At 39.7% G+C, this 26,270-nt stretch overlaps 1 protein-coding gene across 9 annotated transcripts in view; it reads right to left on the bottom strand.

The window, feature by feature from the left end:
• The window catches only part of LOC131228196 (stomatal closure-related actin-binding protein 1-like), a 41,360-nt gene extending 15,304 nt beyond the window's left edge, over window positions 1–26,056 (bottom strand). For 3 of the 9 annotated variants that reach the window (XM_058224070.1, XM_058224069.1, XM_058224068.1), the window contains exons 1-8: window positions 25,887–26,056; window positions 22,353–22,653; window positions 21,568–21,696; window positions 18,731–18,823; window positions 15,643–15,783; window positions 15,167–15,235; window positions 7,410–7,493; window positions 2,527–2,707 (exon numbers count right to left, since the gene is read on the bottom strand). In XM_058224070.1, the coding sequence (XP_058080053.1) occupies window positions 2,527–2,707; window positions 7,410–7,493; window positions 15,167–15,235; window positions 15,643–15,783; window positions 18,731–18,823; window positions 21,568–21,696; window positions 22,353–22,634 (979 nt within the window). In that variant the 5' untranslated portion in view covers window positions 22,635–22,653; window positions 25,887–26,056. Of the gene's footprint in view, window positions 1–2,526; window positions 2,708–7,409; window positions 7,494–15,166; window positions 15,236–15,642; window positions 15,784–18,730; window positions 18,824–21,567; window positions 21,697–22,352; window positions 22,717–25,404; window positions 25,714–25,886 lie in introns of all 9 variants that reach the window. The other 6 variants (XM_058224065.1, XM_058224064.1, XM_058224067.1 and 3 more) reach the window with 4 other exon arrangements.
• Between the last annotated feature and the right edge of the window lie 214 nt (window positions 26,057–26,270).

The following is a 26,270-nucleotide window of genomic DNA, read 5'->3' as shown; positions in this document are numbered from 1 at the left end:
CCAATTTGGGGCTGACTTGGAGGACCAATCTATTCTCCAAATTAGCCTCAAATTCATGCCATTTATTGTCATTATCCCACTTATAAATTGGTGGACATTTATTGGATAGTGAATCATAAAAAATCAAAAATCAAAAAATCAAAAGGCCCTATTTAAAAAATAAAAGTTCACAAATTAACAATTAAAACTATTCAAATAATTTGATTTTGGTATTGTGAGTTAGCAATTGCAGTCCATAATTTAATTGCCAAATTTTAAGTTAATATGTCTCTTGTACAATTTTTTAAGGCTTGAATTAGGAGGGACTCAGATTATAAAGTGCAGCACACGTGTCGAAGTTTTTTGGGCCCCACCCGTGATGAATGTGTTATATCCACACCGTCCATCCATTTTGCCAAATAATTTTAGGGCATGAGCCCAAAAATGAGGCACATCAAAGCTCAAGTGGATTGCACCATAAGAAACAACAATAATTAAACGTTCACCGTTAACAATTTATTGGGGGTTAGAAAAGTTTTAGATCAAGCTGACATGTGTGTTTTCCCTTCATCCACGTCAATGTGACCCAATTAACAGGTTAGATTGAAAATAAACATTACAGTGGACTTTAAGAAATTTTTAATGGTGAGCATTCTATAACCACTATTTCCTATGGTGTGGTCCACCTGAGATTTGGATATTACTAATTTTTTGGATCTTGACCTAAAATGACGTGGCAAAATGGATGGACGATATGGATAAAATATATACATCATGGTGGGGCCCACTCAGGTCTGATCAGATTGGATGGAAAATAAACATTACCGTGCGCCCTACGAATTGTTTAACCATGAAAATCATTATCTCCACTGCTATTTTTGGTGTGGTCCAGATGATCTCTGGATATAATTCATTTTTTGGGTGGTGCTCTAAAATGATCTCTGAAAATCGATGAACGGTGTAGATGTAATAAATACATCACTGTGGAGCCCATATAACTTTGATCTCCTTTGAACCGTCGTACAACTCGGAGCTCGAGGAGTGTCAGTGCTCGTCTTTGCGTGACACGTACCTACAGCAGCTAGCTGTTGCAAATAAAATATAAAAAAAAATGTAGGGAAACGAAAAGAAAAAAAGAGGGAAAGAAGAGAGAAGAAAAAAAGAGGGAAACGGGGAAAGAAGAGATTGAGAGAGAGAGAGAGAGTGAGTGAGAGATAGAGAGGAAGAAGAAGAAGAAGAGGAAGAAGCCGCAACAGGGCGCAGCCGCAACCGCAGCTGCCCGAGAAGAAGAAGAAGAAGAAGAAAGAGAAGAAGAAAAGAAGGAAAAAAAGGTAAGGTTTTTTTTTTTTTTCAGGGCCCGTAACAGTCGTTACGGGTCTGTTACGGCCGTTATGGCCCGTAACGGCCGTTACGGTCACAGAATTCCGTAACGGCCGTTTCGACCCCGTATCGTGTAGCGGGTCCCATCGTTACCGTTACGCATCGGCCGTTACGGCCGATATGTAACCGATTTGGGATACCCTGCATGTAACACATTTACACTTTCAGATTTACCATATACAGGTTCAAAATTGATAATTTCATAATACATATTACTTTTCTTGATTCATATTAATGCAAAATGGATGATTAATGAGTTTTTCCATTTTTCTAATTTTTTTTATATTTTTCACTTTTTTTAAGAAAATCAGAAAGAAAAAAAAAAAATTTATGATTTCAATATTATTAGTAATTTCCATATGATTCGGACCCAAATATGAATATGGTAGTGTTATGATTTTGACAACATTGGGTACAAGAGGAAGGATATGATTTTACTTTTCTCAAGATCTAGGAGACTAGGAGTCTAGGACACGTGTACAGGTACAAATAAAGAAAAAGGAGTATTGTGTCTTATCACATTGCATCAACAGTGCTAACTTGTAAATAAGCTATCATACAAGTCAAATAACTCAGCTAAATGAAAAACATCCACAAGATGAACATGATTAACATAAATCCATCAATAATCAAAACAAATGTAAGAAATGAATGGAAATTTTTGTGAAGGATGCAAATCATGGTGTGTCATAAAGGCCGTTAAGGGTCGTAAAGGCCATTACGTAAAGGTAATGGTGGCAACCATTACACATTATGGAGTTGTAATGGCCGTAACAGCCCTTATGGAAAAAAATGACCCGTAACCTCTATTAACGGCCTGTTACGCCCCCAATAAAGGCCATAACAGCCCTATAATGGTCTGTTGAGAGGCATATACAAGTTTTTCGGACTTTTTTTCAACGTTACGGGACAAATACAGGTTTTTTGGAGTTTTTCTTTTTCCAATAAAAAATAGACTGTAACGGCTGTTACGGGGGCTGTAACAGCCATTATGACCCTTATCACAAAGGTAATCATGGTGGCCATTACGACCACTGTTACCATTACGGAATACCTTGATGTAAATCTGAATGATAGAATGACCTAGTAAAGCATCCAACTTGAGGGCGAGGAACTTCATCACACAGAAAGAAATGAAAATGCAAGTAATAAGAAACGCTTACATACCTGAAATCAATTCCTTCTTGTCTCCTTCAGATGCTATGCGAAACCATTGAATAGTACATTTTGAAATGTCAGGTGTGTTATCCGTGCAAGGAATGATATGTAAATATGAACCTAATCTTTCAAAACCATCTAATTCATAAAAATGGGGTATGTTTTCCTCAAGCCTTTTGCTCATTGCCAGCTGGAAGATGTAAGAAAACAAGATACAAAAGAAAATCAGTCATAGCAAGAATTAACTATAACCTTCAAAATATCAAATACAGATTTCATACAAAGCTATTAAAATTTGTGAGCAAAGAATAAGAGGAAGAGAAATGATTCTCGAATAATAGAAATCCAATACATTGGCATCATATGAAAACTGTGGTTCTAACAAGACAGCTTAACAAATATATAAAATAATGAAATTGGCAATCTATCAATGAGTATCAAGCATGAGCACTAGACACCAATCACAAAGTTTATTTATTTGTCTGGATTGGCATGCTTATATGCCATTGCGTAGATGAGTTGCCATAATTAATGCTTTTCGCAAACGCACATTAGAGTCTATCCCTCAAATCAGGAGTGTGAAACTTGAGCTTAATAAAGGTCCTAGGGAGAAGCTCAGATGGACAGCTCTTACCTAATGTATCAAACTTAAGTGCTTGGAAATTACAGTTTTTGGGGCAAAAGAAGCTTTCCAAATTCACCTACTGGTCTGAATCATAACAAAACAGTGAGTGGTTTGAGAAGTAGCAAATGTTGCCAATGTTTGCCTAACAATTCAGTACCACATTCACCTCCTTGTAGAAAACAGTAACATGACCAGCACCAACCAAATGGTGATCCAACAACTGAGGAGGGAGTCTTCCAACACCTTGAAAATGTTGACGAACTGAAATTTTGACGATAAGATCTAGAAATCCTGCATCTTCAATTGTAGGGTGTGAGACTTGAGCCTCGTGAATCTCAATGGAAACTCATTATCTAATATATCAAACTTTGGCATTGGATTCATCATCCAGTCTCATCTCCCAATATTGGGATGTGAGCCAAAGAAATCAGATTTTATGTCAATTATGCTAACCCAAGGTGAAAATTAGTATTTACCAGTCACTGCTCTTCAGCTTTTGTCAAGGGAAGGTAGCTCAATCAGCAAACCAATTCTGACTCCATGTCACTAAACCAGAAAGATCATCTAATTTAAAGTCTGATTACCTATAGTTTCTTTAAAAATCAAAGCCCACATCAATGTTTTCAGTATCGGTATTGATGAATTGAATGTATTGCACCCTTGGGATACGGAAATATATTGGTTATCACATGGGAAATATCAGATGTATCGCGTAATGTTTCGCTGTTTTTGTGAAACATTGGGAAATTGGTCGAATTTTCAATAAAACTTCAGGGAATGTTAAAAAAAAAAAACCATTATTACACACTTAGAAATCAATAGATTGCAAAAAATACATGTACATAATAAGTTTCCCTTGTATAAGGTCCTAAACTATGCAGTGCCTGACAAGTGATGCAACTATATTCAAAATCAACTAATATAATTTATAAATCACAAAATACATGTATGAAAACACAATCAATTAATTATTTTTAAAAATTCCACACGTGGCATGTACACAGTTGAAATCAAATTGTCCATATTATGTCTCGTAACCCAAAAATTAAGTTTATTTCCTCAACAGACGATGAGATTGGTGGACATTTCTTGGATAGTTAAGAATGAAAAATATCCAATGGTCCTGTTTTCAATAAACAAGTGTCCACGAATCAAAGGTCGGGATCATTCAAACAATCTAATTTTGGGATCGTGACTTAACAACAGCGGTTCCATAATCAGTTGGTTTAATTTTAGTTAATATATGACCGTATATAATTTCTAAGTGCATGCTTATAAGTGTTGTACATGCATCATATGCATGTACAATTTGTGCATGCCTTTAAATAGAGAATAAGGATCCCGGCGGCTCAAGTGGGCCCCACCATGATGTTTATGCAAAATCCACCCTGCCTCCAAGTGTGTCACCCCATGTTACGCCCAGGGCTAAAAAACAGCCCCATCCATGATTCAAGTGGATCATATGATTGGAAATAGTGAACAAGGCAATGCTCTCCCTCAAACTATTTCCCTTGGTGCGGCCCATATGAATCACAAATCGTCCCGACTTTTGGGCCCCATTTCTAAATTTTGTTGTGGCATCTAATGGTTGGAGTGGATTTCAATAAATCATTAGGTAGGTCCAGCAAAAATCAACAATGGATGTCTCTCTATCAAATGTTTCCTTTGGTGTGGCCCACCTAAATCACAGGTCAACCTGATTTTTTTTGCCTTGGACCTAATGTGGGATTACATATATAGCAATACAACTGAATCTCACGTACATATCAAGTTGGGCGCCATAAAAATCAGGCGGTCTATATGTTTTTTCTATTTTAAATACATTAGCTAAAATCAACCATGCCACCCATCATTTTTTCAAGGCCCATTGTGATGCGGTATGTGAAATCCACTCCAACCATTAGATGTGTAACCTCACGTTAGGCCCACGGCAAAAAAATAAAAAATAAATAAATAAAAGCCGACCTATGATTCAGGTGAAACACACCAAAGGAAATGATTGGTAAAGAGACTTACACCCTTGATTTTTAGAGTGCCCACCGTAATGATTATAAAAGATCCACTCCAACCATTAGATACCACAACAAAATTTTGAAATGAGTCCAAAAATAGGCCCATCCGTGATTCACGTGATCCACACCAAAGGGAAATAGTTTGGAGCATGAGCATTGCATGTACAATGTTTCCGATCATGTGGTCCACCTAAATCATGGATGGGGCTGGGGTTGATTTTTGGGCCCTAGGCCTAACATGGGGTGACTCGTGATCGATTAATAAAGGCTTGCAATCTTTCTTTCTTTTTTCAAAAAGACCGTGTAAACTGCAAGGGGAGGAAGGGAGGGAGGGAGCAGAGAGAGGAAAAATGAGAGAGAGAGAGAGAGAGAGAGAGAGAGAGAGAGAGAGAGAGAGAGAGAGAGAGAGAGAGAAGGAAGAAGAGGTAAGGTTTTTTTTTCCGGTGTTCTTTTTCTGTTTAGTTTTTCCAAACTATTATCAATAAATGTATTGATAATATCACCAATACATATAAAAATAACAAAGGGCATTTCACAATATCTCGTGATATCGCCGATATTTGACGATATCAACCAAGATTTTCAACGACACAAGGGATTTCTAACTCTGACCTAGAAGTAGCACTTAGCTTACGATCCATGCTATGTAGCTTACGCTGTGAACACTAATGCTACACGCTATCCGCTATTTAAAACACCAGTCACACCTAATGAACAGGGTCAATGAAAGATACATACCATGGTGGCCGCATACACAAATCTAATGGTTGGCATCCTAACCCTATTTTTCCCTGTGGTGTGGCCCACCGGAGTTGTGAGTCTGGACAAATTTTTGCCTAAGATCCTAATATCAAGGAGGCACCTGATGGACAGAATGGATGTCACATAGACAACAATGGTCACCCCACAAAGCGTGGGCGTTTTATGCACTAAAACAAGCATTGTAGAGGAAGCCTCTTCATATATGTGGGTGGAAGGGTATTTTCATCATGTAGTAAGGGTATTTTGATCATGCAAAATCGATGATTAAAACAAAGTACAAAGTACTTCCGTTCAACTGATTAGCACCATACTGGTTTTCTCCTAGCTCACAATACCACTGGTGGTGGGCGACATGGGCTGAGAGGAATAGACGATGTTTTCAAAATATATCCCTCTCGATCGAGACAGTGATAGCTAACGTCTCAGCACTTGTTTCTGAGTGGAGTTCCCTTGTTAAGACCCCAGGATGATGAGATTTTTGGTCTTCCTTAGTTTTGTCTCATTTGTATTCTTTTCTCGCCGGCAATAAAATTCCATTTACTCTTCAAAAAAAAGTACAACAGAACTGTGTGCTAGAACAGAAGTTATGGTGCTCCATGCATGTATGAAAGTACTGTGTACTCTAACATATATCATAGATATGGTTTTATCATTTATTTTTACCCCACTGGTATTTTCAATGCATAGCTCCAATTTTCCTTTTAAATCTTCATTGCTTCTCTAGGAATAGAAGTTCACTCTTTTCATCTATTGATAAGCAACATCTGCAACCATATGATCCTTTTCTGCATCCATCAAAGTGCTTTATATTTCTTTCATTGAACCTATGAAGTAGCCTTAGAAATAGGTCAATTTACAAACACTTAAATATTTTTTTGAATGGTTGTTTTCGCAGCATCAATGATTTTTAGTTTTAGTTTTACAGTTCATAAACTATTACAGTAGCTTATGTTATAGATTTTAGATCTAATAATTGTTATATCATTAACGATATTGATTGAAGCAAAGTCATTCTTTTGGAATGCCATTGCTCTCGAATGCAATACACGCTAACAATGCTAGTTGTGTGATCCTTTAGCAGCTATAACTTTACATGAAAGTAAGGAACTTGTCATCCAAATTTTTAAGACATTAGCATTAGTAATTGCACCGAATAAGAATCAAAAGATACACTGGATGTGGATGTGAAAATAATAAAAGATTTGAACATTAGTCATCAAATTTTCCACCCAGATTAGCCTGACAGTTTTAATGATATATGCAAATATCGCATATATAAAGGATTCGGGAGACGGTATGACTTTTAACTTAGAAAGACCTATAAACTTTATAAGAGGCAAGAAGATACATGAATCAGACGCAAGCAACAATAGCATCTAAGAGTGGTGGAAAAATAATAATAAGATGCTTCAAATGTCCAAACTGACAAAAAAAAAATATCCTAAATCCAAATACGAGGAGTAAAAAGAATAAACTATAGGATTGAGAATAACCTCTTTCCGAAGCTGAAGAGAATACATAGACTTCTCAGCAAGCTGGAAACGTAATGCTTGGAGTTCATGTTCCATGTCCATTACCTAGGGGTCATGTATAGATTTTCATTACCAAGAAAGAAATCAGATATGGTCAACAGAACATATTGGAAACACAACTGATAACAAAATCACACTCAACCAAAGAAAAAAAAAATGCAGTCATGTTATTACGAACAATGTTCTACTTTCAAAAGAATGCAATGAGCACTAACTGAAAGAAATGCCTAAAATTATTCAAACCAGAAACAGAAGTCTATGATTTGCAACCAACACTGAACTCAAAGAGTAAATGTTTCTCCTAGCCCAAGTGCAATTTGGTTGAGCTAGGATCTGAAAAACCAATGGAAATCTTACAATTGTATAAATATATTGTGCATTTGTGATCAAAATCAACTAAGGAACGTGTCTCAATCATCACCATATGTGGGGGGGGGGACAAACTCTCAGACAATAAACGATGAAATTAACAGTTAAAAAATATTTTTAAAAAATAAAAATAAAAAAACTTCAATGCATCCTTACACAAGTATGGATTTGATTGCTAATGATCTTCACTTTGTTTCTGAAAAATAAGAATTCAACTTGTGCACGGATTGAATAAGACATTTGCAACTTCAATCATGCATGGTTTTAAATATTCTCTAATATTGACTAGACCCAGTCAATAACAATGGTGAAGAACAAGACAAGTCTCCCCACCAAAACATGAGCTTGAATGAAACCACACCAAAATTTATATTTAAAATGTTGTCAATTTTTCAAAATGCAATGAAAACAGAATTATTTGCAAAATTCCAGATTTTTTTATTAAAATCTAATTAGGATCCCTGTCTAGATATTATCAAGTGTTAAAAGGCATAAAACCATTGTCACAATATAGAGCCTTGATGTCCCCACTCCTAGAGACATCTAGAGAGAGAGAGAGAGAGAGAGAGCGATAAGGAGAGAGAGGAAGAAGGAGAAGAAGGCAAAGTTTTTTTCCTTCTTTGGAATTTTTTTTCTTTTTTCAAAAATGGATTTTTTCAAGTTTTTTCAGGTTTTTCCGAAAATGGGTTTTTGTAGCTCCATTATGCCATTACAATGGACTGTAACAGACCATTACCCCTCCTAGTGGCCGCTATGGCCACGCAATAGTCCGTTGTGGTGCGTTTTTTCGGGGTGACCCATCAAACCCCCGTATCGTGTAACAGTCACGCCATTACCATTACATAACAGCCATTATCAATTTGGCATACCTTGTTACTACCTCCACCCCTGCCCTTTTGGGCCTTCCCATTTTCCTTTTAGAGAGTTCAACTTGTACCAACTCACTCCGAACCAGCACAAAGTCTTCATTACAGATGACCAAACCATTTAAATCTACTTTCCCTCGTCTTATTACCTATCTGTGATACTCCTAAAATCCCTTGAATGCAATCATTTCAAATTCTATACACACTACAGTAATAAGGTACGTTAAATTATTTCTCAGCATAATAGTTAGCTCCTCTTGGGCCGAAAGCTATGGTTCCCCATCAGTACAGGCCTGGTAAAAGGATCACATTCAAACTACAAAACTGCAGGTTCCAGATGGAAGAACATCACCTTTGGCCAATGACACTCAAGAATCAGGTAATAGATATCAGGGGGGAAAAATCAGGTTGAATATTATGTACAACATATTCTTCCGGGATGCCCTATATCGGACATTAACTCCACTCTACAAAGGGCGAAGTCATACCAAGATGCCCTAGCGAACCCCTCCGTAGTGAAAGGAACAGCGACTACCCAAACAGCCACCGACAATGCAGGAGAAAGGAAGAAGGATTTAATTAATACCAAGGAAGCATACAAGATCACGATCAATGCTGAGCGCATAGCTCAATCCAAGAAGGAACTGCAAGATTCCGTGGTTCTGATCACGAGAGAAGGGGTTTCTCTTCCCCAGGTCAAGCAATGGATAAACAGCGTTTGCCAAATCCGACCTGCTCAATTCTCTATCAGGCCAATAGGGTATAATGAACTCTGGATAAAGCTCACACCGGGACTGAACCCGAACACCCTCAGAATAGCAGGAGCTCTTCATAACGACGGACCTGTTCGATCAGTCCTCAGCTGGGACGAATTTTCCATCTTCGGATACGAGGAGATGTGGATCCTAATTTGGGGGATTCCGTTAGAACTTTGGTACAGCGAATTCTTCATTCAAGTGGCGAAAGAGTTAGGGCAACTGCTAGAGTTAGACCAAAAAATAAAACTCGGGGAGGAGATGGCCGTTGCTAGGATGATGATCAGAAGGAAGAAAGGTGTTATCACCCCTCCTCAGATCATGGTCATAGCTGAAGGCAAGGAGATCCCTCTCCCAATTCAGCAGGAGGAGAAATCCTCCCATTCCCCAAGATGGGGAGACTTATGGCGAGCCAGGGAACTTCCAGCAGCCTCCGACATCCTCACCGGTGTGGTGCACGAAGGTTCTCCCCCTCAGTACTCCCGCAGAGCACCGGATGCTATGTCAGCGTCGCAGCAAGTGGCTTTTAATGCCTCCACCTGCCATCTCTCTTCACGTCAGACACGTGGAGCCCTCACTCCCGCTCATCAAGCTAGAGGAGTTGCACACGTGACAGGTGGCACGACCTTTTCTCCTCGAGCGGCGCCCCCGCCAGTTCATATCTCTGAGATCAACCGTCCATCGGGCAGGAATGAAGACGAGAGGTGGGCACGTAGCCACATCTCGGCAGACGTGCCAATGAAAGATCACGAACCCCCGGGGGCCCATTTGCGCAATTTGGATACCGGACCCGAGTCCGATATATCTCCTCGTTCGGGGCCAGGTCTCGTGGATCCGTCGGGTATTTTAAAATATCCTTCGGGTCTGACGGGTTTCGGATCCGTGGTCACAGACCCAATAGGTCTTAACTTATATCACCCGACAGACATTACCCAACCCCCTCCAACTTTCACCGACGCTCTAATTCTTCATCCAGGCGCCTACGGAGAACCGATTCAATACGAAGAACACCATCAGCGGGACCAACTACTACCACAGCCACATACTGATCCAAGGATGATGATCTCGGGAGTAGAAATTAATCAAGGCTCTTTCTACTCAGAGAACCCGCCTACGCAGAACTCCGTTCCCTCGTCTCCCGTGTCCTCAGCTACCCAGTGGTCCGACCATGGCCTCCTTGATCTATTCCAGGAACATCCAGATCTTGAGGTAATAGATGCGGAACCTTTACAGACCAGAGGGGGCGTGACGTTGACTTGCAAGGAAGAAAACTCCCAGCAACTGAAAAGGGTTAGATGTGAAGTAGAAATTGAGAAGATTCCTCACAAGAAATGGATAAAAGACACTATGGGACACGTGGGCAAAGCTCTTGGACTTTCCTTCGGGGATTGCCCGAAGGACTTCTTAGCGTTATTCCAACGTGTTGAAACAAGTGGCAGACCTCTCGCAGAGCACAGATCCCCCATGATGCGAAGATCAATGCCAACTTCCAACAAGTTAGTGCGGAATAATCGCAGCAATAGGGAATTGCACAACTTAATTACAGGACAGGGACTTTCGGCTACTCCTTCGAAAAGGAACTCCTGCCAGGGTACTCGAGGAAGCTATGTTCCCAAATGAAGCTGCTCTCTTGGAATGTCCGAGGGGTGGGGTCCAAACAGAAAAGATGCATCATCAAGGACACCTGCGACAAATATAAACCTGATATTATCTGCTTTCAAGAAACCAAGTGCCCCAACTTCAACGATAGACTGATGGGTTCTCTCTGGCGGGCCGCAGATGTGAGTTGGGTGGCTAAAGATTCTACGAGTAGTGCAGGAGGTATTATTGTTGCCTAGAAGAATTCAGCATGGCAGATTCTCAACAGCTGGACAGGAAATTTCTCTGTTTCGGTTATCCTTCAGGACATTTCGTCTGGATTCACTTGTTGTTTTTCCTCTATTTATGGGCCGAGTCAAGACGGGGACAGAAAAGCTTTCTGAGAAGAACTTTCCCTCTCCAGGCAGAATTTCACAGGTGCATGCTGTATAGCCGGGGACTTCAATATTGTCAGGAATAGTCAGGAAAAATCACACGGCAGATCAAATACCCCAGCCATGAAGCAGTTTTCTGATTGGATCGAAGAAGAGGAACTAGTCGATCTTCTCCTTCTTAGTGCTAAATTTACTTGGTCCAATGGGAGAGAGTCCCCTACAATGTGCAGGTTGGATAGGTTTCTTATCTCCCCCGACTGGTTAGATCAGTTCCCTTCTTCCTCTCAGTCCGTGCTTCCCAGAACTACTTCCGATCACAACCCAATATCCCTGGAAGTGGTGGAGCAGAACTGGGGTCCAAAACCTTTTCGTTTCGAGCTCTCGTGGCTTTCTATCAAGGGGTTTAACACCAAGATTGTTGATTGGTGGAAAGGCTTCAAGATCCAAGGCAATGCGGACTTTATATTGTCAGTCAAATTGAAGATGTTGAAGAAAGAGCTAAAAGAGTGGCACAAGAGTGATATGCATAATAGAGACCTCGACCATTCTAAGCTTCTAACCGACCTGTCTGTCTTAGATACTCAAATGGAATTAGGGGGCTTTTCTCCTGATTTGCAGGCCACAAGGATAGAACTGATTCAGGAAATCGCTAACAGAATTATTCAAAAAGAAATCTCCTGGAAACAAAAGGCGCGCTTGACTTGGCTAAAGGAAGGGGACAGAAATACTCGTTTCTTCCATGAGACGGCAAACTAGCACGCGACAAATAATAGAATCAATAGTATCTTGCTGGAAGGGATTCGATTTGAGGACAAAGACGATATCTCGGACATTATGATTTCCTACTTCACCTCGCTCCTCAATGGAAATCAGTGGCACAGACCCAAGCTGGATGGTATACATTTTAGTGTGATATCGGAAGATGAAGTGTCCTCCCTTGAAGCCCCATTCTCGAAAGAAGAGATTAAGAGAGCCATAGATGATCTAGGAGCTGATAAAGCCCCAGGGCCGGATGGATTCCCGATTGCGTTCTTTACTCACTTCTGGGAAGTGATCAAAGCAGATGTCATACACTTTTTCAAAGATTTCCACCTGAAAGGAAAGATTTCTACCAGCCTAGGGGCAACTTTCGTCGCGTTGATCCCGAAGTTGGCAGGAGCAGCGTCCCCCAAGGACTTCAGACCCATCAGTTTGGTGGGGGGCCCTTACAAGATCCTGGCTAAGGTTTTGGCTACTCGCATGGCGAAGGTTATAGGGAAGTTAGTATCAGAAAATCAATGTGCTTTCATTGCTGGAAGACAGATTGTAGACGTAGCTCTAAGTGCTAATGAAATTCTAGACTCTTGCGCAAGATCAAGCCAGAAGCATATTGCTTGCAAATTGGACATCGAAAAAGCCTACGATCATGTTGATTGGGGCTTCCTTCAATACTTGTTAAAGTGCATGGGGTTCGAGGTCAAATGGAGAGACTGGATGAGAGAATATACAGGATCAGCCCCACTATTCTATTTTACTTCATGGCTCTCCTAAAGGCTTCTTCAAAAGTAACAGAGGTCTCAGGCAGGGTGACCCTCTCTCCCCTTTCTTATTTTTGTTAACAGGAGAGGCTTTCTCAAGAATGCTTTCGAAGGGGCAAGAGGAAGGTCTTCTAGGTGGGATCGAAATCAATGGCCTGACACGTCCTATCACCCACATCCAATATGCGGATGATTCCCTTATTTTTTCTGAAGCGTTGTATGAGAAGGTGGTCAACCTGGGCACCACTATCCGCTGTTTTCAAGCTATTTCCGGCCTAAGAGTGAATATGACAAAATCAAAGATCTTTGGGATTAACATGGAAAGCGACGAGGTCAACAGACTCGCTTCATCTCTTGGCTGCTCCGCAGAGTCGCTCCCTTCTTCATTCGTGGGCTTACCGCTTTGCATCAGAAAACCTCCTACGTCTTCTTAGGAAAAAGTCATCTGCAGATTTCAATCTGTTCTCTCCAGATGGAAGAGTCGTTATTTGTCTCTTGGCGGGCGTCTCACGTTAATTAAAGCCGCTCTCTCAAATCTCCCCATGTATTATATGTCTCTCCTGAAATGCCCGGTTACGGTTAGAATGTCGATCGACAAATTGAGACGTGACTTCCTTTGGCAAGGCAAGGAAACAGGCAAGAAATTCCACCTCCTTAACTGGTCGGAGGTCCGCACCCAGTTGTCCCATGGTGGAGCAGGGGTTAAAGACCTAAAAGCTATGAACAAAGCTCTCCTTGGAAAGTGGATCTGGAGGCTGGGGCAGAAGAAGGTGGTCTCTGGAGCTCTATAATTAGGGGCAAATACGGCAACACTTCTGATGGTTGGTGGGTGAAAGACTTACCGTCAAACAAAGTTACGCACATATGGCGGGATATTATGAGAATGAAAAAGGAAGTTCTCCCTAACATTGGTTATATCCTCGGCAATGGTAAAAAAATCCGCTTCTGGGACGATGTCTGGATAGGAGACCAACAATTAAAACTCAGATTCCCCCTCTCCTATCGGATCACGACGGCTAAGAACAAACTTGTTGTTGATTTCCTCCACGTCAATGGGGGGAAATTCGTTTGGAATGTCAACTGCAGAAGAAGCTTATATGACTTGGAGATTTCGGAATACACAGGTCTCTTAGAATGCCTTCATTATTCAGCTCCTTCTACTTCCTCAGAAGACGAATTATATTGGAAACTACAAAAATCGTCCTGCTTCTCAGTCCGCTCTCTCTATAATCAGTTACGCAAGCTAGAATCTGTGTCGCAATTCAACCACTCTTTCATATGGAATTATGAGGCCCCTCCTAAAATTCTGGTGTTTGGATGGCTGGTAGGGAAAAAGAAAATTCTGACAATCGACAAGCTCAAGAAGAAAGGTATGATCATCCCGAATATATGCCTATGTTGTATGCAATCAGGAGAGATTGTGGATCATCTGCTGTTGCACTGTCAGTTTGTCCATTCCATCTGGGCTGAGTTTATGAACTCTTTTAACATATCTTGGTGTTTCCCGGGAGAGGTAGATCAGTTCCTTCTTGCGTGGCAAGGGATGTACTTGGGTAAGACGAAAACCACAATCTGGAGAATGGCAGTCCTTGCAGTGTGGTGGTCTGTGTGGAGGCAAAGAAACAATAGATGCTTTAGAAACCTTTCTAGCGCAACCGGATTCGTGGCGTCTTCGGCTAAGCGTCTCATCATCGAATGGGCTCTGAATGTTAAGGACCTATCGAGTCAGGACTTCTATTTTTTGGGCATGTAATCTAAGGACTGCTTTCTCAGCAGCCTCCCCTCTTGTTTTCTCTGTTCTCTTTTTCTTAATGAAATCTTCTCATCTTTCAAAAAAAAAAACATATTCTTCCGTTTTCCATGATTTTTCTTTCCTGAGAAACAAAACTCTCTTCATATCATTCTATGTATATCACATATCGTCAATATGTATGTCTAGGAGCCAGCAAACATTGATATTTAACTTTATACGTAATGCACAGTTTCCCAAAAATAAGATAAAAATAAGTGTATACCTTTGGCCCAATCAGCACATTTAAGAGTATGCACTCTTAGCAAATCAATAATACATTCGAAGTACGTAATTTGCAGTTTCAACAATGGGCAATCATAATCATAGCAATCCTTCTTGTTACCATGGAGAATATTCAACTCGACATTATTGCACCCAAATCACAAGAATTTTATATATACAAGAATATATGTAAATGGAAACTAAGGGTCATAATTACAACATACCTTGCTTGGTTGATGCAGCATTTTGATTCTCCTAGCCTCTTGAACCTCCTTCATTAATTCTTCCAAGTCCTAAGCATTTGAAACAGAAACTACAAAATCATCAGCATAGAAAAAAGGGAGTATGTAGAATATCTGAACAAACCAATCTTCATATGAAAGACCATATAATAGGATCCTAAAGCTAATGGAGAATGAGGTCCAAGGTCCTATAAAATAAAAAATAGAAATCATAAATTCACAGGGGCTGCAATCCAGAAAACACTTTGCATTATTCCTCTTCATTTCTTTATCTTTTTTATCAATAGTTAACATTACCTAGTAGTCCTCAAAAACAAATTTTTGATCAAGAATGAAGTTGCTTTCTGACATTGAAAATGAGCCAAAAGATTAAAGAAACAACAAAGAATCATAGGAACAGCAAACCAGAAACTGCTATCACATGTATAATGAAAAGACTATAACATTAGCAGACAAACCTGTTTTTCAGAATTTTTTAAAATCTGTTCTTGTTCCAGAAAGGCTTGTTCAACTCTCTGCACTGCCGCTCTAGCATTTTCAATTTCAGCACGAGCAAAAGCCCTTTCCACTTCAACCACTTTTTTGGAATCCTCTGAAGCCTAAAAATAAATAAGACAATGGGAGATCAGTAAACTTCTTTATGAAGGATGATGCAGGACATGAAATTCAAATATGATGTGCAAGATTTTCAAGCTTTAGATCACACTAGTTCAGAAACAATTACACAAAATTCCACATCCCACACAAAAGTTCCAACACTCAATCAAGGGGAATCTTATACGGATCCAGGCCTACACCTACTAGGGCCGGATCAATCAAAATTATACACCAAACAAGAATTAAAAGAGGGAAAATTCATCCACACATGCACAGAAATAATTCCCCAATCCAAGGGGTTCACAAATTTCAATTCGGGGAACCCTAAGGTTGAAGAAAGGGCATGAAACTGGGGTTTTGAGTAATTTAGGGTGAGGGTTAGGGATTTGGGGTGAAAGAGGGGTGAAAGAGAGGAGAGAGACAAACCAACAAAGTACCGCACGTGTGGACAGTAGCAATGGCATAGACACATGTGTGTGTGATCCCGGCGGCGCGTGTGTGGGGCCCACTATTCAGAAAAAGGACACCTTGGCCCTGGTCGGCCAGGAATAGACTCCAAAACCCCCAAATTGCGGCTCAAACCGATGCACGGTTTGTGCATGGTGCTCCGCCGAAGTTCCAACCCTCCTATAGGGCCAAATTCTGAAAATTTGCTATAGATGAGGAAACGTCTGCAAATATTGATGGATTTGCAAATGGAATGCTTATCGAAGAAGAGAAATATGGATGGAAGAAGGTGGGGGCGAATCGGGATATGTGTGGCTTCGCACCGCGGTAGTTAGCCCTTCAAGGAAGGGGGGTTTCACATCCAATTGGATATCCACAACTCAGGAATTTAGATGTGCAGAAAAACGCAAAAAAAAATATTATTCTTCATTAAAAAAAAAAAAAAAGACTACAAGGGGTGCCAATTTATAATAAAACCCTATAACCCAAAACTCACACCATGTGTGCAACCTATCACTTGGAGACGAAGTAATCAAAAACAATAACTAATCAAAGCAATCTAAACTGTCCATGATATTCCTAATAACAATAATAAGCAAAATCCAAAGCAATAGATTAATTAGAATAGTGGGCCACTATCATGAGAACCCATGGTGGGATTCACATGACTATCGTGTCCATTCCAACGAACCAAAACGCGGTCCTCTAACTAGGAGGCCCTCCCTGGACATCGTCATCGATCCAGGTCGATGGTGGGGCCCTCCTCCTCCTTGCGTACATGCGTAGAGGGGCGTGCGTGTGCGCATAATGTCCCCATCAAAGGAACTAAGAGAAGCAAGGACTCCAGCAGATAACCATAAAGTACATCAACTAAGGAAAATTCAATCCAGCATTCAAGAAAGTTGTAGGAAAGAAAAAAGATAAAGACAAAGGATACATAATAAAGTGAATTACAAAGGCCTCCAAAGAAAAAAATGGAGCATGAAATTAAACATTGAATAAGTTGATAGAAAAACACAACAATCACAAATTATCAGAAAAAAAACAAACTCATGGTAAGCTAACAACCACTCAACCAAAACAAAAATAGGAAAAGTGAATTTTGAAATGTGCTCATTAAGATGTAGACAAAGGAGTTCAATGATTGTTTAATGCCACTCTCTTTAAATGTCACAACCCAAAAAGGAGATCCAGGACCCAATATATGACTTGTTAGCAACCAGGCCCAATTTTCCAACTGAGAATAGATACTCCCTACTTAAGAAAGATGACTATTTATCGATGCCCAACTGGAAAAAAAAAAAAAAAAGGTATACAATTATACAAAAGGCAATTGCGTTAGGAATGAATATTATACGATGGTAGACCTGAGAATATTACACTGTTCTCAGGTTTTCAGTGGCAAAAGTGAGCCTACTGAAACGATTGATATGATGGGCCGAACTTGGATGGCACGTACACAAACATCGCTCATATGGGAGAGTCCCTTCAATTCTTGGATCGAAAATAGATAATTACGAAATAAAATACAACAATACTGGACATTCAACCCAAAAAAAGGTCAAAGATTTGATTTCTATGATATTCACTCTGGAAGATCTTTTTAGTGCGTGATGGAACTGTCAATATCAATGGTTTGGATCTCTAAACCACAGGCCCCACTAGTACAAACTGGAAACCCAACCGTACTATAGATATTATCTTTTGGAATAGAGTGACGGGTTGTAACCCATTACACATTTCAAATGACTGTGAACTTTTAAGCAAAAGACAATGATTTCATGATATAAAGAATCATCTCAAAATGATGGAAAAGCTAAAATTCCTAATCTTTCATTTTAATTAAACAAAGCTTGGGAAACTCTAGCCAGAATTATGTTTAATATTGGGATGTACTGGTTTTGAATAATATAAATATTAGAAGAGAGAAGTGAAGGCAACTCACAAGAGTGGAACTTTGAATCATACATTTCGCATGCATGATAATGCTGGGGAGATCAAGGGCATTCATCAAGTGGTCCCACCATGTATGTGTGTGGTCTGAATATGAGGCCAGTGAGGCCATCAGGCATGCCATGCATGTCCAACAAAATGAATGGTCAAAAATAACTTACCAATGACCCAATAGCATATACATGACCCAAATGAGTAGAGCAGTCAGATCATTCCACACTGAAGATATGCAGTGGGTAACCTGATGAACGGACTAGATCTTGCACATATTGGCCTGACTGACTTCAAACTGGAGAGAGTGGGATTCAGTATCCTACTCTAACCAGTAGGCTTGGCAGGCTTTGATCCTAAGCTCATAATACTAGCTATGTTATTCTTCAAATTCCACAAGATGAGTGGTTTTTTTAGTTAAAAGCTTTTTGCTAGATAGGCTGATTATGGGACTGGTGATAGTGAGAATAATGGTGCATTTAATAGATGAAACAGAAAACTGGAAAAATCACGAGCCAAAAGCAATGATATAGATGTCCACAAGTGCCATGACATCACCTGCTTGAGAAGATTTGCCAGCCTTTTCATTTCTGATTTTTCTTTAAGTAGCTCTCCCTCTCTATGAGTCAACTGAACTGCTAAAGCTTCCACCTGTGTAAGTGAGCATATATTGGCACATTGATCATACACCCAAGTGAAAATAGCATAAAAACCATGAAGATGCTAATGTGTAAGAGAATAATAACTGGTATTCTAGTACAGACTGAACCATTTAGAAGAACCTTTACCTATAAGGATCTCATCAGTGCCTAGTCCCACTTTCTACAGCCCACACAACACTTCAGACATATGTAATGTAACATGGACATGAACAGATGAATTGGTTTCCACCGTGGATAGACTACCACTCTACTAGAAGAAAGTAGGTAGCACTTGGAGTCGCCACTAACCAAATTGGACAACCAAGGGTGGTTAGAAACCAACAATCTAGAATTTGCAAAAGATGTTTGAATTTAATAAAAATTGAGGGTCTCTAGCTCGTGTTTTGGAAGTGTACAAAGTAAAGAAATGCTTAAACTGAATAAACAAACTTAGAAGAGAAAGGGGTTAAAGATTAAGAAAACGTGGATGAATGCGAAGGGATGGTCACCGGAGACTTCACTTAATGGTAGCTTCAATCCTAGCTGGGTGGTCTTGCCTTATAATAACTTTTTAAATTCAAAAGGGAATTGGGTAATAGTGGACGATCAGGGAAGTCCTCCTCTGCAGGGGATTTTTTAACCTGGTGCTCAGTACCCAAAAGTTAAGTCGTACTTCTTGGCCACTTAGGATTGGTAAGTTTCTCTTTTCTTTAATGTTGGAGCCATCTTTTGCAATTCAATCTATTTTCTCTTCTTCTTCGACTTTTGCAGGATTTTAGCCAAATGGATAGCTAAGATCTCCTAGAGAGGGAACTCTAACTGTACCTATTAGACTAAGTAAAGAGACACCAGGACAAGACATGAGACTGTGATTCGTACCACCATACGGACCCTTATTTTATTCATTCAAGTGGTTCATACAGTTGGTGAAGACATCAGCAGGTTGATCCTAAGACTGAACAAACGGCGTAGAAATTTCACCGCTAGCAACCTTCTCACGTATGGTTGTCAACTGTAATATACTTGGTTCTCTCATGATAAGCTAGATTGTTGCAATATGACAGTCTGCTTGATTATTACAAAATAACTACATTTGTAGGTTCATTGCAAAACCCATTTCCTACAATAATTTCTTGATCCACATGAGTTCACAAGTGCCATGAGCCATCGCCCAATATTCTGCTTCAACACTTAATCGGGCAACAAAGCTTTACTTTTTACTCTTCCACGTAACCAAATTTCCTCACACAAATGTGCAGTACTCAATGATAGACCATCCATCAGTCGAAGAGCCTACCCAATCTACATCAGAATACCCTATAACTTGAATATGATTATTCCTCTTATATAAAATTCCCTAGCCCGGTGCTCCCTTAAGATTCGCATAATCCAAACAACCGCATCCATGTGATGACATAGAATAACTAACTAGAATCAAAGAAAGTGGCCAAGTTCAATCACCTATTAACCAAAGCAGTCTAACAACCACATCTTCTTTCACAAGCATTTCATCGAACAATTTCTGCACATAACCCACATTATCGTCTCCTTCGATGTTCCATCAAGCAAAAGCGAGACTGCCCTGTATTCCTCATTGGAAGCTCCACTAGGTTGACCACTTGCCGGTTAATGGTGACACTAAAGAAGCGAGCCACTACAAATTGGTGAAAATGGTGTCAAAATGGTGATGGACAGCAACTCGCACTTGGACAACAATCCACCACAAAGCTGGGCTTCTCGAACAACAACAATGGCCATATTTACAACAACAGGAGGCTTATTGCCAAGAATAATGACTAGATGGAACGGAGGACACAACAAAAGGCATCAAGGATGTCAAAGAAGAGGTCAATCATGGAGATCCCTGTGGCTGCATCGATCGACCGAATGGATGAAAATGAAAAAGAAGAACAAACCAAATAGGCAAAATCAACGTGATCTAGCCCACTCTGGTACTATGCAAACAAAATTAAAAATTAAAAATACGAACTATTTATATTAAAATAATGGAAGGGACCTTCATACTCTACCAAGTGCACAAGGTGCGACACTTGATTACACAAACTCCTACTTGAGTAGATAACTTGAGCCCCTTCATGCAGATAAGGAAGAACAAACCAAAGAGGCAAAATCAACATGATCAAGCCCACTCTAGTACTATGAGAACAAATTTATAAATGAAAAATACAAACTATTTATATTAAAATAATGGAAGGGACCTTCATACTCGACCAAGTGCACAAGGTAGAGTATGAAGGTTCCTTACATCATTTTAATATAATGGATTGTTGTTCATATTTTCTCTAACTATTAGTTCTTCTCATACATGTATGGCCCACCTGACATGTGGGCTGCCCTGATTTTTTGAGGCCAGGGCATAATCACAAGGGAACCCACCTGACAAGTGACACAGACCTCACACACCGTATGGCACATTGACATGTCTGCTAGGAATCACCTCCTCTCTCGTGCAAGTCGTCTTCGCACTAAAATTCCTCCAATGTGAAGTTGAGTTTCATTTGCCATTGGATGTCCCTTTTTATCATAAAAGTAAACTTCATAGGTGATTATCAACATTAAAAGGCATCCCAAACAATAAATTCATGTTGCATATTTACACTAATATATTGAGCTATTGGAACAACAACACCACAATCTAACTGTTTTAAATGCATTGTCTGTGGCATGGAGACAGTTAAAGGCAATGGCTCCTAACACTATACGAATGAGAAAATAAAATTATAGAAGACCGACCATAGAGATAGCTTCCTCCACATCATCCTGGTTTCGACCAGCCACACGGCCTTTCAGTGATTCTAGAACATCCCTGAGCTTTTTAAGAAGGGCATGCCGCTCCAAGGAAGCTGCCTTTCTAAACTTAGCCTGAAATAGCGATCAAGAACGAACTAAAACTCACTGAAGAATACCCATAACACAGGCTGAGTTCAAATGCAAAAGTGAACTGAATTGTAAAAATATAGCTTAATCAAGAGGAAATGAGAAAAGTTAATGATGTTTCCAAGTATTCATGATGAGGAAGTAGCCCTCAAACTACAATTGTGAAGAAATGCAAGTGCCATTTGGAGCCGAGACCCTCAAATGAAAGAAAGAAGGAAACTACAATTTGGTCACTTCCACCTTATTAAACTATTCAATTTTACAATAAATCAAAGGGCCCGATTGATAAGTGGAAACCCATGGAAAAAGAAAGTAAAAGTGTAATCATTATTGTTTTCTCTTGTTTGATCTGCAAAAAGGATCATTGATTCCTAATGTAATCATTACACTTTTCCATTTCCACAATTTTCAAGCACAAAATCCAAGGTTACCCTTGTGAGATGAAGTGGAGATTTCCACTTGCAAATCAAAAACCCACTTAAATTGGAATCCATTCCTTCCTCAATGGCACCTAAGGAAATAGTGATTATAAATTCCTTTATTTTCCCATGGATTATCGCTTATCAAACAACCCCTAAATGCGCCACAAAAGATGTGCATCTGAACCTTAATAGAAGTACACAAATTTATCCAGCACAAACCTCGTCAGACAACTCAGCAGCAACAGCCAACCCTTTCTCGAACTTACGAGCAAGGTCACGCACTGACAGACGCTTTTGCTGCTCTAGCAACTGAGCAGTTTCCTGTGCAACAACCTCCTTCATGGACAATACTTCTGTACCCTCATTTGCTTCAACAATTCGATTGTTAGCTCCTATCTTATAATCTGGAAAACCATTCGAAATAAAGCTCACATCGGTTGACACCGACAGAACGGCCTCTTGCTGCATCGTGTCTCCAAAATCACGGCTTACCCTCGTCATCAACCCAAACTAAATATGCCTGTTCATCACCAATAACAACAATAGTAGTAACTCACACCTCTAAACAAACAAACGCACACACCTGTAAAGATGTACGGAAATACATGCATAAACATAAAAGTATTAAAGATTCACACACACAAAGAAGTAATGGAAATACATGCATAAACCCAGAAGTATCAAAGATTGATACTATAACAGTGTATGATATCCATTGCATAAAATCAGAAAACAACTCGCTTTCTCCACAATGCAAATTATAAAAGTAGAAACTCCACCAATGGGAACAACTGAAGTGTACTTAGAGTACACATGCATGCAATACACATGCTGTGTATGGTTTACTCTGTTTTGGGGTGTTTTGGTCTGGAGTCTATGTAATAAGGGCAGTTTTATCTTTTCCTAGCCCATTATAATGGAACTGATTGGCCCTAATCCTTCTCTTCTCTGAACACCTCTTCTCCTCTCTTTTGCTGTTTTCTCCTTTTCTATTCTATTTCTTCTTCTCCATCTTCCACAGCCTATGTAACATACAATTTCTACAGAAATAACAACAGAAACCCACACCTCTGCACCTTAGGCTAGTAGATAATGGGCCCCGCAAAATAAAAATAAACAAAGGCCCAGTTTTCCAACAACTTGAGAAAAAAACAGATTAAACTAATCAGTAATGACTGGAATACACGCCCAATAATCTAAATTAAAGAAGCAGAAGGGAGCACAAAAAGAAAAAGAGGCATGCAAACCCAAAAGTATGAGATTTCATACTGTAACAACAGCTTATGATGTCGGCCACACTAAATAATAAAGATGAAATAAAAAAGAAAGAGGGAGGCTCCCTCTTTCAACAACATAAAAGGGAGAAAAAGAGAGAGATCTCCATCACTATCAACTACAGTATATCCCCATGCCTAGTTTAAAATAATAGAAAACAAAATGCAGCCAAAGTATCAATTATTACTACCATAACTGTGGCCTATGATGATGTCAATCATAGACCAATGACACAAAATTATAAAAGACCCACCTTTTTGACAAAATAAGAAAATAGGAACCCCACATTATTTCTACAATTTACACACTACCAATAAACATTGTGACATAAAAATAAAAGGTGAACCATTTTGACAACATGAAAAGATAATCAATCTGCTGAGACTACATGCAACATCAACACTCAAATTTCAAAAAAAAAACAAAACAAAACAAAAATAAAACAAAAAACAAAACAAAAAACGAGAGAGAGAGAGAGAGAGAGAGAGAGAGAATCTGAATGAAGAAACATGTACATAAAGAGAATGTATATAAAGGATAGTGCATCAAGAGGCAAGTAGGCAACAAGCACGGGAGAGACTGAAGCGGGAATTCCTGGCACACATTGCTGGCATGCCACATGCACAGGATCAAGCCCATTCATCAAGAGGCCCAAGATCAAGATCCATCCATCGGGAGGGCCACACATGTACATTGAACAGACCATCAGTCCTCATTTTTCTAACCTTCCATTTTCCTCATACATGAGGAGCCATCCTGATCAATGGACCATTTCCTACCAGTACCAGGATATGTCCATGGTGGGGCCCACCTGACAAGTGGCCCAAAACCAGCACAGTGATGCCACATATGCTTTGAATTGCCTCTTCAACTCCTCATACAATAAAAAATAATAATAATAAATAAACAGGCATCAAAGATCAGACACCAACTACTTGCAAATAAAAACTGAAAGGGGGAAAAAGCTTATATTTTGACATTGCAGAAAAAACTCCATTAACAATGATCTTTCACTCGTCCACCAGCTGTATCATCCACGCTTCGACAAGAAATTCAAACATCTCTTTCAAAATTTTTTAAAAAAAAAACACTTAAAATCAAAAAAGGCTGAAACAGAGAACCCAAGAAATCTTTATTGTAATACATCAACAAAGATTGATTCAACGCACATAATAAATGATGTAATTGTTTAAATTAATTATGGATCCGATTTCCAACATCCAAAAACCCTTTACATGTGACCCATCAAAAAGATCCAGACAGTTCATCATGCGTGCGACACCATGGAGAGCCTATAGATAATCAAACTGATCAGACAATCCTAGTTCTTAACTGTCCAATCAGTGGCCCACATATACCCACTATAACAGAAGAAGGAAAAATAAATAAAACTAAGTAATGGTTCGCTCTCAACTTGAAACAGTGAGAATGATCTTTGACCTACGAATCACCCATCATAGTGCCCAACCTGATGATCCATCCTAACGTCTTCCACTGTTCAACACGGAATCCCATGTTCATTGCCTACACTATTCAAACCGAGGGTACATAAACCTTCCGCGGTGGGGTGGGGATCCCAACATGAACTCCAAAATGGGATTTTTAAAGTCCCATTTTTGAAGATGAGTGTTGGGAATCCCGCCCATGGGATATCCAATTGCAACAACCTCCAGCTCTACCCACTGAATTATCCACAATTCAACATAGAATCACTAAAAATCCAAAAACAGCAAAAACAAAAATAACCCAAGAATTTTTTCTCTCAAGGGCACATCAACAGACTGATTCAAATCACATAATAAATTCTGCAATTTCCTTATACAATTTAGGATACTGCATCCAACATCCAAAAACCTATATACATGATCGAAAAAAGCTCCAGACCATTCATCAATTGGCGCTTACCATAGACACAGCATAATTTAAATTTAAAAATTTTTAAATAAAATTAAATTAAATTTTAAAAAATTTTAAAAAAATTTTAAAAAAAACTGACCAGACAATCCTATTTGTCCGACGACAACAAAACAGCCAAACTGACCCTTAACCATCTGTATCGTCCATCCATCATAGGGCCAGCCAAATGAACCGTCCCGATTTCTTCCGCTACCGCAACCCGCGGTTTCGGATTCTACAGACGCAGAACCCCGCAAACCGCCACATCGACAGCTCAGGCAGACGATAAACACAGGCGGGAATCCCGACGCGCGTTCCAAAATGCCATTTTTTGGAATCCCGTTTTGGATGGAAGTGCGTCGGGAATCCCGCCGGCGGCGGAGTGCACGGAAGGTGGAGCCCAAGGAAACTAGAAATGCATCATTAGTAACCCATAAAACCCCAATTATGAGAGCCTTGACTTTCTCTGAAATCTCGCAAAAATCATTTAAAATCTCTGGAAAAGTTGGTAATATTTACGAGAGTGCCATCGCGAGAGCTAGAGAAGAAGAATCCGAAGAAAAGAGGGAAGCTTTTACTCACCGATTTTCAGAGAAGTTGGATTACTTTACTTTTTGGATTCTTCTACAGCAGAACTTCGATTTGAGATTGGAATTTGAAGAGAGTCTGCTTTTTTCAAAAACCCAAAAAGAGAAGAAAAGCCGCCCTTTCTCTCTCTCTCTCTCTCCGTCTCTCTCCACTCATAAATGCGTCTGCTTAAATCCTACGTAGACGACTAGTAGCGTATTCCTCGGGAGCATTTGAATTTGTAGAGAGTCCGGATCCCCCATAGAGCACGAATTGCCTGTGCCCGTCGGAAGCTATTTGGGGCCCACAGAAATTGCTATGAGAAATCCACACCGTGCATCGGTTTCTCAAGATCATTACAAGATAGAAATTTTAAAAAAAATCCAAAACTTAGGTGGG

This window comes from Magnolia sinica, chromosome 15, assembly GCF_029962835.1.
Source record: "Magnolia sinica isolate HGM2019 chromosome 15, MsV1, whole genome shotgun sequence".
NCBI classification, from domain to species: Eukaryota; Viridiplantae; Streptophyta; class Magnoliopsida; order Magnoliales; family Magnoliaceae; genus Magnolia; species Magnolia sinica.
Note: the sequence above shows the minus strand (reverse complement) of the source record. Positions and strands in the feature narration are given on the sequence as shown.